General features: G+C 37.1%; 1 protein-coding gene and 1 long non-coding RNA gene across 10 annotated transcripts in view; one reads left to right on the top strand and one right to left on the bottom strand.

Moving 5' to 3' along the window:
• Positions 1 to 16,168, top strand: part of ARHGAP28 (Rho GTPase activating protein 28) — a 203,899-nt gene that overhangs the window by 176,027 nt on the left and 11,704 nt on the right. For 7 of the 9 annotated variants that reach the window (XM_042962833.1, XM_007089475.3, XM_042962827.1 and 4 more), the window contains 3 exons: positions 435 to 559; positions 9,908 to 9,972; positions 12,124 to 13,835. In XM_042962833.1, the coding sequence (XP_042818767.1) occupies positions 435 to 559; positions 9,908 to 9,972; positions 12,124 to 12,218 (285 nt within the window). In that variant the 3' untranslated portion in view covers positions 12,219 to 13,835. Of the gene's footprint in view, positions 1 to 434; positions 560 to 9,907; positions 9,973 to 12,123; positions 13,836 to 16,168 lie in introns of those variants that run through there. The other 2 variants (XR_006210106.1, XM_042962832.1) reach the window with 2 other exon arrangements.
• Positions 4,727 to 10,627, bottom strand: LOC107180292. The gene is made up of 4 exons (XR_001511063.2): positions 10,405 to 10,627; positions 10,160 to 10,243; positions 7,080 to 7,139; positions 4,727 to 5,110 (listed from the first exon to the last, which is right to left on the bottom strand). It is a non-coding gene; the product is annotated as an uncharacterized LOC107180292 (long non-coding RNA).

Below are 16,168 nucleotides of genomic sequence, written 5' to 3'. Positions count from 1 at the left end.
CATTGTTACTAACTAAAGAAAAAGGGTTTTTAAAAGCTGTATTTTCTAATTGATTCTCAAATTTTTCAGAAGGTGACTCTTCTTAAAATATACTGAAATACAGACTCCTGCTTGAAGTAAGCTTATTTAGGGCACAAAATGAACTGATAGAAACATGAGATTTTGTCATAACCTAGTGTTACTTGTCTTATTATTTTAAGGGACTATAGCAAGTGCCTTAAGTATGTAACAAAAGTAAAATCCCAGGTTAAGTTTGCTCATTAGTGAATCTCCTGTTAAAAAGAAAGCAGTGTTTCATTCTGGTTAAATACTGGTCATATTTACATGTTTTCCTAATTCATAATGCCACTGATTTTCACATCTTTAAAGTGCAATCATTAAAGCGATATTCATCCTAGTTTGACAGAATGTACTGAATTTTTCCTCATTGGCAGTCTGACGTGCCGGAAGGAGTCATAAGGGTCCATGCTCCACTTCTCTCTAAGGTGTCCATGGCCATTCAACTCAATAGTCACACCAAAGCCAAAGACATACTGGCAAAATTTCAATATGAGAACAGGTGAGTAAAAGTGAGTATAGGTCTCTGTACAAGGAAGATGATCTTTTATCAGATAAGTAACTCCCAGGCATTTACAAACTTGGCTTTTTTGAAAAATTAGAACCTGTTATTTTGGGGACTTTACCAATAGAGTAAGTGAAAAGTAGAGAAAGAAATTAAGTAGACCATAGAATTGTTGATAACAGAAATGTTTGGTTTGTTTCTTTTTCTTTTGGGGAGGGTTATTTTTTGAAGAAATTTCTACAAATAGAATTCTTAATAGATATCTTCTATCTTGGTTTCATTTACTCAATGAGTTTACTTTTTATTAGAATAAAAAATATAGCAAGTTAGTTTTATAGATACCTAGAATACCATTCCAGGCTTCACTGGGCTTCGACATGCCTATATATAAAGCCTATACATAAAGCTTATGTAGTTGAACGGGCATCATTGCTGTCATCTTTCTTAAAACCTACTGCTAATTAATCTTGAGATCAGAATTCTATTTACAAAAAAAAAAAAAATCCTTTCCTCATTTGCCCTAAGTCATCTTGAAGCACCATAAATCAGGATAATTTTTGTCTAGGCATACTTATTAAAGGATAAACATTTGCCCTGAGGTTTTTAAAAGATGAGAAGCACTAGTTTAAATCTGTCCATTAGATTTAAACAGCAGGTACAGTTTGAGGGTTTCTAGTAAAACTGATGGAGGTTCTTAAAGGGAAGCTTTCCAATCATACTAAAAAGGAGTACCCATGTTGAGGGTGGGAACAAGCCAGTTGAGGAAGGTTACATACCGTAACACTCCATTTATATAACATTTTGAAATGACAAAATTTTAGAAATGGAGGGTAGATTAGCAGTTGCCAAAAGTTGGGGAGGGCAGATTATGGGAGAGAGATGGGTATGGTCATAAAAGGGTGACACAAGGACCTGGAGATATTGGAGCTGCTCAGTGTCTTGACTCTGGTGGTAGATAAGAACCTGTACAAGTTGTACTGAACTTAATACACACATGCATACAAATGAGTACATGTAAAATGGGAAATCTAAAGAAGATGGGTGGATCGTATCAATGTCAGGATTCTAACTAGCATTATACTGTATTTTTTTTACCATTTGGGGAAAAGTGGGCAAAGAGTATGAAGAATCTTTCTGTATTATATTTCATACGTGTAAGAATCGACTAACTTGATAGAAATATTTCAGTTAAAAAAAAAAAAAAACAGGAGTAGCCAATAGAAGTAACCTATAGTATTAGAAGCCAGGTTAGTGGCTTTCTGTAAGGGTGGAAGGGATAGTGACCAAGAAGCCATGATAGTGGCTTCTAAGAAGTTCTTTTTTTAGACTATGGGGGCTGGTTACATGGTATGTTCACTTTGTGAAAGTTCTTCAAGTGTTTTTATGTAGGATGTGTGCATGTTATATATGTACTATATAAAAAAAGAAAATAATAGGGGCCAACAGGAGCCCCAAAAACTTACTTCTCTTCACTGTGAAGACACCATAAGTAGTTACCACTAGGCGGTAATAGAGAGACTTGAAATTCCACTGAGGGGATTTGAACACACAATAGATTCCTAGTCACATGCATGACAAAACTGCCTCTGTGCTGTCATGTAGACCTTTTGTAGAATGAAAATGTTTCTGGTAAAAGTAAGTCAGAATCAGTGACTGCAGATAGATGCAAATTCTTTGTATGAACTTCTTCAACAGATTTTGTCCAGTCCATTTTCTTCACCAGTTAGAACTGTGGCCAATTTCAGTTTAGTTGTAAAGTGGCCCATTTTTGCCTGTTTCACTAGAGGCTGTTCTGTTTAAGTAAAAGAAAGAAGAAAGAAGTCTCCTTCCCCAGATCCTCCCTCTTAGGACTAAAAACCCTTGGACATAACCTAACGACAAGTGTAGGAAGACACTAAAAGGTAGAAAGACGAGTGCTGACCACCTAAGGACATCGGGCCTCTGAAACAACATGGTGGTGAATTCTTGGGTTTCCTTATTGCCTCCCACATATCCAGGCAGGAACTGCAGAAACCTCCAACCTGGCACAGACGCAGACAATAAAAGAGTTCCAAGAAGAGCCTGCTCCCAGCCAAAGGACTGGGGAGAGAGTGGTCTAAACACAAAGCACCATCCTAAACACAAAGCAGTACCTACCCTGCTCCAACCAAACAGGAACTGGAAGAGCACACCATCACGCCTGTGGTCTCAGTGGGACCAAGCAGGCCACTGATCTGCATGCCCCACCCAGCAGAATCCCTTGGTGATCCAGTTCCCAGCCACGTTAGTGTCAGCACCTCCACCCAGCATCGGGGAGACCTGACGAGTCTGTGCGAGGCAGACAGTATCCCCCAGCTTCACCCCACCCTCAGAGTCAGTATGGCCCAACGATAAGCTGAGCTTTACCCTCACCCAGCAGCAGCAAAGCAGCTTGAGGCAGCCTTCTGTTTCCCCTCCCTGGTGGCAGCAGAGCCCAGCAGGCGGCTGATCTTACACCCTCAATCAGAGGCAGCAGAATGGTGCCAGTTGGTGTCCCACTTTCACTGGGCAGGTGTCAGTGGGGCCCAGCAAAAAGCTGAAGATACACACCCACCCAGACCTTGTGCTATACCTCAACAGGACTGCCTGCCAAAAATGATGATTAAATAAGATCCAGAGTCTCATAATATCCAAAGTGTCTGCAGTATGATACAGAATCACTCATTATACCTAAACCCAGGAAAATCACAATAGGAATGAGAAAAGACAATTGACAAATGCTGGTGCTAAATGGAATCAGATGTCTGAATTAATCTGACAAGAATTTTACAGTAGCCATCTCAAAGGGAAAAAAAAAGGCTTCAACAAGCAACTATGATTCTCATGAATAAAATGAAAAAATAGAAAACCTCAGCAAACAAATAGAAGTTATAAAGAGAATGTAATGAAAATTATAGAACTGAAAAACAGAATCACTAAAATAAAAACTCGCTCGCTGGGCTCAATAGTAGAGTGGAATTGACAGAGGATATAATCAGTAAACTTGAGGACATATCACTAGCATTATTTATTCTGAACAAAGAAGACAGACCTAAAAAAGTGAATATAGTCTCAGACTATATTCTGAGTCCAGGGATCCATGGACTATAATAAGAAAGCTAACATTCGCATCATTGCAGCACCGAAAGTAGAGAAAACAGAGAGGAACGGAAAAAGTATTTGAATAAACAATGGCTGATAACATTCCAAATTAGCAAAGGTGTAAACCGACATATTCCAGAAACTAAGTGAACCCAAATAAGACAAACCAAAGGAAATCCTTGGCACAACAATGTAATTAAACTTGTAAAGATTAAAGACAAAGAAAAAAACCTTGAAAGTATTCAGAGAGAAGCAATGGCTTTCTTATAGGGAACACCAATTCCAATGACAGCAGATTTCTTATCTGAAACCCTGGAGGCCAGATGGAAGTGGCATAACATTTTTCCAAGTACTGAAAGCAAATACTGTCAACCTTGAATTCTAAGTCCTGCAAAAAATACCCTTCCAGAATGAAGGGGAAATGACATTCTTGGGTGAAGCCAAACTGAGATTTTTCAGACTTACCCATAAAGAATGGATAAAGGAAGTTCTCTAAATAGAAAGAAAATGTTAACAAAGGCTTGGAGCATCGGAAAGGAAAAGAGAACATCAGAATAGGTAAACAGTAGTAAATGTAAGAGATTATCCTACTCGTTATGCGTTTCTTAAATCATATTTAATGGTTGAAGCAAAAACTTTTACATCTGATATGCTGCTCAGTGTAGGTAGAGGACATATTTAAGGTAATTACATTTAAGAAGGGTTGAGGCTCAGCACCCCTTATTGTCTGCATTGTGACTTCCTTCCAAAGATTGCAGTATGTAAAGAGGGAAAAAGAACAACTTCATAGTCATGAAATCTGACCTCAGCCAGGTGACCAAGATTAACATCAACAATGCTAAGTCTTGCTCATAGTATGTACCCTTGATAAGAAATGATGAAAATGGCACTTTACATCTGTTGCTTTCCTCCCAAGAACATATAACTTCAGCCTAAACATGAGAAAAACATCAGATAAATCCCAACTTAGAAATGTTCTACAAAATACCTGATGTGTCTTCCTGAAAACTGTCATGGATGTCAAAAACAAGACAGAGGTGAGAAACAGAATCAAGAGGAGCCTAACGAGACATGACTAGGTATTCGTTTCCCGGTATTTGCATAACAAATTACCTCAACCTTCTGGCTTAAAACAACAGAGATGTATTCTCTCAGTTCAGGAGGCCAGAAGTCTGAACAAATATGTCCGCAGGGTCGGTTCCTTCTGGAGGCTCTGAGGGAGAGTCTTTCTCATGCCTCTCTCCTAGCTTCTGGTGGTTGCCAGCATCCTTGGCATTCCGTGGCTTATAGACGTATCACTTCAATCTCTCCATCTTCATATCATCCTCTTCCCTATGTTTCTCTGTGTCTTCTTCCCTTCTTAATAAAGACTCAGCGGATTTTAGGGCATCTTCTGAATCCAGGATGATTTCATCCCAAGATTCTTAAGTGATTACATCAGCAAATACCCTATATTCAAATAAAGTCACATTCTTAAAGATCCAGGTGGACATGAATTTTGGAAAGGACACTATTCAACCAACTATAATTACTAAATATATTGCAATACTCTGGGTGGGTCTCTGGAACAGAAAGCAGATACTAGGTAAAAACTAGGAAAATCTGAATGAAATATGAACTTTGGTTAATAACAATGTATTATATTCATTAGTTGTGACAAATGTACCGTATTAATGTTAGATGTTAATAATAGGGGCAACCAGGTGTGGGGAATATGGAACTGTCTATACTATTTTCACAATTTTTAAGTAAATCTAAAAGTTCTAAAATTAGGTTTATTTGTAAAATTTGTTAGGGTTCTACCAATTAGGAGAATATTAATGGTAAAGTAATTTCAAAGTAAATAGGTAAAGTTTAGTTATGCTAGAATATCAGGATTATCTTTCTGTTTTAAAAATGAAATAATATATGCATTAGTGGTCCTCTTCCTTTAACTTATGTTATTTTTAATTCAACGAACTAAGAATAAATAGAATTAAATGTTTATTCTTAAAGTATGAAGATAAAGAGAACTGACAGAAGTAGGTTTCTACACATCACTAAAAGTAGTAAAACCTCAATCCCAGTGGACCATGATAAGTTACATTTGTGTATTGTAATGCCTGAGAAACCACACACACACACACACAAAATACAAAGTAGTATATTTAAAAATTCTGTAAATAAATCAAGGTGTAATTATAAAAGATAGACCATATCATGGGCCATAACACAAACCTCAGTAAATTTAAAATAATTTAAATAATACAAGGTATCTTTTCTGTCCATAAAGGAATCAAACTAGATGTCAGTAACATTAGGACAACGTGAAAATCTCTAAATATTTAAAAATTAAACCACACACTTGTAAAAACTCCACAAGTCAAAGAGGAAGTGTTAAAGAAGATTTTTTTTAAAGTACATAGATTGAAAATAAAACTGCAGCTTACCAAATTTTGTACAGTGCAGCTGAAGCCATGCTGAGCGAAAAATGTATAGCAGTAAATGCTTGCATTAAAAAAGAGGGCGAGATCTCAGAATAATCAAGTAAGTTTCTACCTCAAGAAACTAGAAAAATAAGAGCAAAATAAACACAAAATGAAGGAAGTGATAGAAGAACAGAAATCAGTGAAATTGAAAACAGGAAAATGATAGAGATCAGTGGAACAAAAAGCTGGTTCTTTTAAGAAACAATAAAATTGATAAACTTCTAGAAATGAAAAGCAAAAAAAATCACCAATTTTAAAGCAAAAAATATCACTATGTAATATTTCCCTTAAAAGGATAATATGAAAATACTATAAACAACTGTATGCTCAAAATTGAAAACTTAAAAGAAATGGACTAGTTCCTCTAAGACTACAGATTACCAAAACACAACCAAGATGAAATAGTTTTGAGGCCATTAAAGAAATGGAATTTTTAATTAACTAATTTATTTATTTGTTTTTTAACATTTATTTTCAAGAGAGAGAGAGAGAGACACAGTGAGGGGGGAGGTGCAGAGAGAGAGGAGGACAGGATCTGAAGCAGGCTCCAGGCTGTCAGCGCAGAGCCTGACACGGGGCTTGAACCTGCCAACAGTGAGATCATGACCTGAGCTGAAGACAGACACTTAACTGCCTGAGCCACCCAAGCACCCCTGAATTTTTAATTTAAAAGTTTCCCCAAAAAAGAAATCTCCAAGTCCAGATGGCTTCACTGGAGAATTCTAGCAGATGTTTAAAGAATTCACAGCAATTTAGCACATTCTTTTTCAGAAAATAGAAGAGAAGAAGGGACACTACCTAACTCATTTTATGAAACTAGTGTTGACCTGACACCAAAGACAATAAACAAACAAACAGTGCAGACCAGTATCTCTCATGAACTTAGAGATAAAAGTCCTAGGCAAACCATGAGCAAATCTAATCCAACATATATGAAAAGAGTTACTCACCATGATCAAGTGGGATTCGTTTCAGTTTAGGTCAATATTCAGAAAGTAATGTAATCCATCCTCAGATTGGAGAAAAATCATAGATCATATTAACTGATACAGAAAAAAACATTTGACAAAATCCAATACCCATTCATGATAAAAACTCTCAGTGAACTAGGAAAAGGGAAGAACTTCCTCAACTTGATAACTACCATCTATAAAAACCTATAACAAACCTTATACTTAATGATGAAAGATTGAATGCTTTCCTTCCAAGATCAAGAAAATTACTTAAAAAAAAAAAACACTACTTGTAACTTGTGTTCAACATACTATTGGAGGACAAAGCCACTCAATATAAGGAAAGAGAAAGGAAGGTAAGGGGGGGGGGGGGGGGGAGGGGAGGGGAGGGGGCAGAGCGGGGAGAGGAGGAGAGAAAGCCAGGGAGGGAAGGAGGAAGGAAGGGAGAAGGGAAGAATGAAGGAAGGGTGGCTGGGCAAGTAGGCATACAGATTTTAAAGGAAGAAATAAAAATGCACATAACATAAAGTTTATAATTTTAAGTGTACATTCCAATGGTATTAAGTACATTTACATTGTTACACGGTCATTACCACCATCCATCTCCGGAAAGATTTTATCATCCCATACTCAGACTCTGTCCCCATTAAACAATAACTCTTCATTTCTCCCTCTCCCAAGCACTGGTAACTGCTCTTCTACTTTGTCTCTATGAATGTGACTATTCTAATAACTGATTTTTGACAAAAGTACAAAAACAATTCAATGGCTGAAGGACAGCCTTTTCAACAAATGATAAATGGTGCTCTAGCAGTTGAATATCTGTAGACAAAAAAGAAAGAAAGAAAGAGAAAGAAAAGAAATTAACCCATAGTGCGTATTTAAATTTAAAATGTAAAACTATAACACTTTTAGAAAATAACAGGAGAAAACCTCTGTGACGTAGGGCTAGTAAAGAGTTCTTAAAGTTGATATCAAAAGCATGATCCATAAATTGGACATCTTTCAAAACTGAAAACTTATATACTGAAAGACTCAGTGAAATGGTTGAAAAGACAAACTAAGGATGTATACAGACCTTATATCCAGCAAATGACTAGTTTCTAGAATATATAGAGAACACTCAATACTCAACAATAAAAATATCCGAATTAAAAATGAGCAAAAGATGTGAACAGATATTTCACTAAAGAGGATATATGGATACAAATATGCACATGAAAACATGTTCAGTAGCCATTAGGGAAATGCAGAGCCACAATGACTATCATTAAACCATCTGAGAATGGCTAAAATAAAAAATAACGATGACATCAAATACTGGCAAAGATACAGAGAAACCGGATCACTCCTACATTGGTGGTGAGAATGTAAAAGGCTATAGTTGCTCTGTAAAACAGTTTGACAGTTTTTCATAAAACTAAATATGCAACTACCGTGTGATCCAGCTTGCACACTCCTGAGAATTTAGCTCAAAGAAATGAAGATAATATTCACACAAAAACCTGAACACAAATGCTTATAGCAACTTTATTTAAAATAGTAAAAAACTGGTGGAAAAAAACCAGATGTTCTTCAACAGGTAAAAAACAAACTGGTACATCCATACCATGGCATGCTACTCATCAATAAAATGCAACACCTTGGGTGAGTCTTCAGTGATTTATGCTGATTAGAAAAAAAAGCCCATACAGAATGTAAGCCAATTTGACAATAAATTATATTTAAAAAGAAAAAAATGAATACAAAAAAAGCTCTGTACTCTGTTTCCATTTACTCTGTGTAACATTTTTGAAATTAGAAGCTTCTAGAAAATGTAGAATCGAGTAGACATTACTAGGGACAAGGGATGAGCATAGTAATGATGGAGAGGGTAGGGAGTGGGACTGTAAAAGGTAAACGGGAGATCTAGTGATGATGGAAATATCCTGTATCTTAACTGAATCAATGTTGACATTCTGGTTGTGGTAGCAAACTAGAGTTTTGCAAAATGTTATTATTGGGGGAAACTGGGTAAAGGGTAGACAGGATCTACCTGTATAATTTCTTAAAACTACATGCAAATCTACCATTATCTCAAAATGTTTAAGTAAACAATAAAATAGGCCACACATCTTTCTTCCTCACAAAGAGCTAAGGCAATCTTTTTGAAGAAACCAAGCTGAAAGTCATTCCTCATGTAGGTGGAGATCAGCAATGGTCTTTCTAGACTTTTCTACTGCAGTATTCCAGGATGCTGAAATTAAACTGGGCAATTATTTTCTCTGACTTGCTTTCACCATAGAGCAGAAACATGCAATGAAGTCAACATTAGACAGTCTGAAAAGCTTTAGGCAAGTTTAGAAACATGGCATGGACAAAGGAGAGAATCCCATTCAGTTTCTGGCAAAAAGAGAAATGAAACCTGACTTCTTTCGAATCGAGAGTAATGTGACCAATGACAAGGCAATATGAAACATCCAGCTGCTCCTTAGCCAGCCTTGGCGTGTCTCTAACAGTTTACTCTCTTAAATGAAGCTGTCAGTTGGGGACAGAATGGGCTCCAGGTTGCTGCAGGGGACAGCAGCATCCGTCTTAGTTTGGGATAGTCCCATCCTTTCTGTGCCTTGAATGCTTGTCTGTGTCAAACAAGTAAAAAAAAAAAAATAATAATAATAATAATAATAATAATAATAAGTTTTTGTCATAACTTCAATTGTAATAATGATTTGTGGGTATATTTCACTCAAGGCAGAAGGAATTGTTTGTTGCCATGGTTATTTAATCCACAGATTTACCTCAGATCATAGAACAGGGTTAAAATTACATTGCCTTCTTTTTTTCAGTTATGGTTCGTCAGAATGCATTAAGATTCAGAACCAACGGTTATATGAAATTGGAGGAAATATAGGTAAGCATTCTCTAACGGTCTTTACTCCTAAATTCTCTGATTACTCTAAAAGAAATATGATGCTATTATTGTAACAGCACATTTTACCAGTTTCTTAGATTATAAATTCAAAATCAGTAAGATTCTGATTTTTTAATCTCATGTGAGAACAGTTGTATGAATTTCCTAAAATATACCCAAATTTTACATGTGAATATTCCAGTTGACATGAAGTAGACTTGTGGGTCTTTTCAATGTGCCTCAGAGTTGGCAAGTCTCTTCCTAGAGATCCCTGCAAAACAGAGAAACATCATGGAACTTTGAAATCGTGACACCCTTTTTGTTGAACTTTCCTGGTTTCACCCTCAACCCAGGTTCATTCTTCTTGTTTCCCTGAGAGGGAGCAAAAAGGAATCAAAGGGAAATACCCTCTGCTTTCATCTGTGTCCTTACCTTCCCCTTCGTCCATGTCTTCTGCTTGCACCCTGCACAGCCTGGATGAACGACCGGTGCTTCCACTGAAGGCCAGCACCTCTGTGTGTACCTCGCTTCAAGTCCCTGCCTGCCACTTGGAGCCTTGCTCCAGTCCCCCGTTCTGCACCATCAACTTTTCCCTCCCAGTTGCATTATTTCCAACTGCATGAACAGTTTTGTGAAGATAAGAGATATTTCCAAAAATCTCTCTTGACCCCCTTCCAGCCCACTTCCATTTCAGTGTTCCACTTTACAGCAAAAACTCCTTAAAGCTGTTGTCTGTCCTCCACTTTCTCCCTCTCGTTCTCTCTTGAAACCACTCCAGGCAAGCGTTACCCCGCAACACTTCACCCAAATTGCTCTCTTGTTGAGGCCACCGGAGAACTCTTATGTTGTGAAATCCAGTCTTTCGTCTGTCTTGATAACTGCCTGCTGAGTTGATCTTTCCCTTTGAAAACACACTTTCTTCACCTGGTTTCAAGGACGACCTAAGCTTCTGGGTTTCATTCCACTTCACTGGTGGCTCCTTCTGACTCTCTTTTGCCCGCTACTTCTCATCCTCTCAACCTTCAACGTGGAAAGCTGTGGGGTCAGGCCTCAGAGCTCTTCTTACCTACATATTACTTCCTTGGTGAGCTCAATCTGTCACATCGCTTTAAATACACCAGCATGCAGATGCTTCTCATATTCTATCCAGACTTCCACTCAACACCAACCTTGCAGAGCTCATCACCAGGCACATTTGCCATGGAGCCTTTGCATGTACTCTTTTCCCAGAATGCTCTCCTTTAGAGTGTTCGTTTCTTCCTCCCTCACCTCTTGGAGGTGTTGGCCGCTGTGTCACCTCAAAGAGACCTTCCGGGATTTCACCCTCTCTAGTGTGCCTTCCCGGTTTTTTGTTCTCTCGTGTTCTCATCACCGCCAGACTTACTTTATATTATGCTTGCTAGTTTGCTGGTTGCCTTTTACCACTTTGAGAATGTAAGTGCCCTGAGGGCAAGTGTTTTTGATTATCTGATGCATTTCTGTAGCCCTAGCCCCTGGAATAATACCTGGAATATAGTAACTTTCAAGAACAATTTGATAAATGAATGAGTGAATGAAGCAAGCAATCAAATGTTGGTAGTTTTGTTTGAGAATTTGGTATACATTTCAAACACTGTACATAAAGATTTTCAAATGTATTTGCCTCATGGAATGATTTGTTGTTGTTGTTATCATTTCTAGATCTCCTGCCCTTGGGCATTGCATCCGTAGTAAAGAAACAAAATGACCGTTCCTAAAATGAACGTAATTTTAATCTTTTCTAGTCCTGGTCAAGTTACTATCTGTAAAACCATTTGAGGACGTGTATTATTTTATAAATGATCAGTTTATACCTTAAATAAGTTCTTTCCAGATTTTCCTACTTGATGTGGTGAGTCTAGGGAACAGTTTGCCTGTAGTTGGTATGTCTGTATTTTTCCACAATTTTGCATGGGATTTATGTGAAGTATTTCACAGTCAGAAAGAAAGAAAGAAGGGATAGAGGAAGGCAAGAAGGTAGGCCGACTAGCTTTGCTAAGGAAATTTTAATATGTATCTACTTACTTTTGGCTGAGATATTAGCCTTATTCGAACTTACCAACACACACATGCATATGCACACATAGAAGTGTGCACCATCAAAAACATCCTCTGATTTTCTCTTTCCTTTAGGGCAGCATTGCTTGGATCCAGATGCTTATATATTGGATGTATATCACGTCAATCCTCAAGCAGAGTGGGTGATTAAACCCCAACCAAGTTTTTGAAACACCCTCCAGGATGGCAGCTATCATGTATCACATGCCAAGAAGATTCTGCATGTGGTAGGGAAAAAAACAAGACTACTTTTGACATGTTTGCTCCAATAACTCTCTTGGTGTTTCTCAGCCCAAGTGGTGTCTCCCAGCGTTGTCAACATGAACCATGGAGGAGGCACTGGTTGGCTGTTTGAGCTGGGGCTTTCTCCTATGATTCCTTGATAAGAGTGAAGGAAAGATGATGCGATCCTTCCAGAAGAAAGGCCAATCTAGTATGTGGAACTCTAATCATTTCTAGTACTTTGGTTTCATATCAGAAATGAATTTGGCCCTATACCTAGAGATAAGAAACACTTCTTTATGTAGCAAATGCTACCAAAGACAAGAGGTAGAAGAGAATTGTTTTCATACCTGTGTTATATACATAGGTGGACCTTTTTGAACAAGAATGCCAGAAATATCAATAATTTTTGCTCTGTAAAATAATCCAGATCTACTTTTCAAAGGGAATCGGTTCCTAAAGTTATGCATACAATATTTATGCTCTGACTTGCTCCCAAATTGGAGGAGGGCGAACTCCTGTTGAAGGAACACTGTATTGTTATGTATGTTGTACTGTATTATAACTATCAGCATTCTGGTGCAAATGACCATTTCTCTATTGTGGACTATTGAAAATTGATATTTTTAAAGCTTCTTTTCTGATGAGCACTGGTCCGTATAGCAAAGGTTAGTCTGAAAGAGGGTGTCCTTATTCTTTCGTAACCTTCTGCGTGGTTAATAGTCACAGAACCACTATTTTCTCCTCATGATTCTGGTGCTCAACGAATAGCTTTCTCTGTGCCAGACACAGATTTCCTTTCCTGATCAAACATATCATTTTTTATATTTCACAACTGTAGATAGTCACTTCTGCCACCCCAATTTAAAAATATAGAACTGCCTTTATCCAACTGTTCTTTATCCAAGAATACTGAAAAATAGTGTCATATCCAGATTTTATATGCTGTAAAAGCATATTTTGTTTCTGTTCATCAACCATAGACATGCCAAGCACTGTGGACTAGCCTCAGGCTTTAAAATCAGATGCAGCTTTGGTGAGCTGGAAACTGTCTCACTGTGAAGATCCTGTGGAAGCATTTTCCAGACCGGCACTTGGTGAGAACATACAGTTCTCCACGAGCTAATGGAGAACAAATCTGAAATGTGCCAAGGGGTCAGACGGCTCCGCCTTTCATCTTGAGACTGCAGATACAGTTCTTCTAGGGTCAGTAGAATTGGGGACAGAAATCTCATTTATCCCACATGCATGCTTTGGATTAGAATCCACAGATTGAGATGTTGATGAATTTGTATCAATTTTAATGAGATTTAATGCCCAGATGACTCTCTTTTGCAGTTCAAACAATAAAGTTGCTCACAGATACAGAAGACATTTCATCTACTTACCAATTCTCAAAACGTAATATGATGATAACTGAAGCCCATGTATAGAAGAAATCTTTTATATGCTGCATTATGCCTTGATATCTCTTAAAACATTGTTTGTATTCACCATGTAGATAATTGTGTTTCTGGCCACTAATATTTTGTTATATTTTTATAAAAAACTCAAATATCCATTCATTTTATTTGTTTGAGAATTTTTATTTCCTGTGCCTGAAAACCCATTTTGAGATAAATGCGTTTTATCACTTTTTATTTATTCCTACATTTCATCAGTTTTCCATGGTTGGCTAATCAATGGCGTGCAAGTTTACATAATGAATTTCAAGAGTCCAAAAAAATGCTCTCATCATTTTATAATTCAGACTACAGGAGTAAACATTTTACTTCATGCAGTTGCTAACTTCCAGGACATAAGATGGCGGTAATTTATGCCCACACACATGGAAGATAATCTTCAAATTAGCTATCTTATACTTCCATGTACATATGAAAACAGGGACTGGTTTTTCTTATTGTTTCCTATATTTCAGAATCATTAAATTCTACCGTGTTTACATAGAAGATTTACGGATCGTATTCATTTAATTTTTTGAGAATTTTCCTATCTTTGAATTGAAAACACATTAGAACCTATCCATAAGTTCTAAACGTTTTGAGATTTACTCCACTTATCATTTTGAAATAAGTAGGTAACAGATGACAGGTGAAAAACAGTAAGTTTCTGAGTTTCTTACCCCCCTTTGTGTGGTGTCAGATGTCAAAGATTCAGCTGAGTCAGTAGCTTTAAATGAATCACCTGAATGTATTTAAGGATGTGTGACAACTTTCAAATAGCTATGTGATATGGAAGGCCATGCCAATACCACTATCTTTGGATACAACTTTTATTCTTTGTCCTAGGATAACTGACTGATTTGAGGAGAACTTCCAGTAGACATACAGACTAATTTTGTATGAGTAGAGGTTCTTTTTACTCAATTTATTCTTAAAGAATAAACAAACCTCTACAATTACAATTCAAAAATGTCTGTCAAATAATTACTGAAACTATTTTTGCTTTTTCAAGGGTTGTTTTAAAATAGTTATAGTAGTCAGTAAAATTGAGTAGTATGTTTGCAAACAAGAGAAGACTCAGATCCCGGGCTTCTAGATTCAGTTCTCACTAGCTTCCCACTTAGGAAAATAATATCCGGGAAAGTATTAGAGGAAGTTAACATTTTAGTGACACTTACCCAGAAAATAAACCTAGAGCTGGCTCATTGTTTTCTGCATTCTGTGGAAGAGGATCCCTTTGTTTAGCAGCTCTTGGAGGATATGATTCTTGGATTCAGTGATCTTCAAATAAACTGGAACGTTAATTTCATTACAATGGGTATACAGTATAAACTACCTCACTTGCCTTTCTTGGGAAAAAAATTAATGGACTTTAACAGTTTTTGTTACAAACTGTCCCTGAGTCTTATTATTATTTAAGTCACTTCAGTTAGCTTTCAATGTGCATTTAATAATACACATTTAATGATGTAAAATATTTTTAGCAAAAGCTTTAAAGCCAAAACTACTCTGTAACTGTGACCTGTGGTATACTCTGAGAAATTCGTGTCCCTTAGTCATTGTCTTGTGTGTTTCACCACGTTGCAGTGCAGGTTTTCGAGTGTAGGAATTAAGAGTCATCTCTGCTTTCTGGCATTTTTCAACTGCTTTCCCCATATTGCACTTGACAGAAAAGCAACATGAGATTGAAATTCCCTTCTTTCTATCAAGCATATTTCAACTGTTTTTCACAAATGTTTAACATGCCTGAAAAGAATATATATTATGGGATTAAATAGTTCCTAGTTTCTGACAGGCATTTTCAGCTATTTTCCATAAATATGTCACTTAATAAAAAATAGTGTGACATGGATTAAAATGTTTCTTTCAAACATTTTAAATGGTTTCACACACACACACATAACCTTAATTTAAAAACAAATCTTTCAGCCATTTTTCAACTATTTTCTAAAACTCTGTGATCTGATTAAAAAATGATTTAATGTCACAAGAAATGCCAATGTTTTATGTTGTCTCCTGTTGCAAAAGTTAATATTAATTCTTTTGTCTTGGCTTCCATTGTTAAATATAATATGTATGTTGCATTTATCCATAAAAATAAAGAGAAAAAAAGAAAAACGTTGTCCCAAGAATTCTTATGTTCCACCAGTCTAAGGGCACCATGTGCCTGGTGAAAGAATGGGGGCTTTTGAGGGGACTGGGTAGCTCAGCTGGTTAAGCATCCGACTCTTGATTTCACCTCAGATCATGATCACACGGTCATGAGTTTGAGCCCCGTGATGGGCTCTGTGGTGGTATGGAGCCTGCTTAAGATTCTGTCTCTCTCTCCCTCTTCCCCTCTCCTACTCTCGAGGTTGCATTCTCTCTCTCTCTCTCAAAAAAACAAACAAACAAACAAAAACAACAGGGCTTTCAAGTCAGCAGGCACATGTGTGAGCCCACTCTGTCACTCACTT

This window comes from Panthera tigris, chromosome D3 (genome assembly GCF_018350195.1).
Source record: "Panthera tigris isolate Pti1 chromosome D3, P.tigris_Pti1_mat1.1, whole genome shotgun sequence".
Lineage (NCBI taxonomy): Eukaryota > Metazoa > Chordata > Mammalia > Carnivora > Felidae > Panthera > Panthera tigris.
Note: the sequence above shows the minus strand (reverse complement) of the source record. Positions and strands in the feature narration are given on the sequence as shown.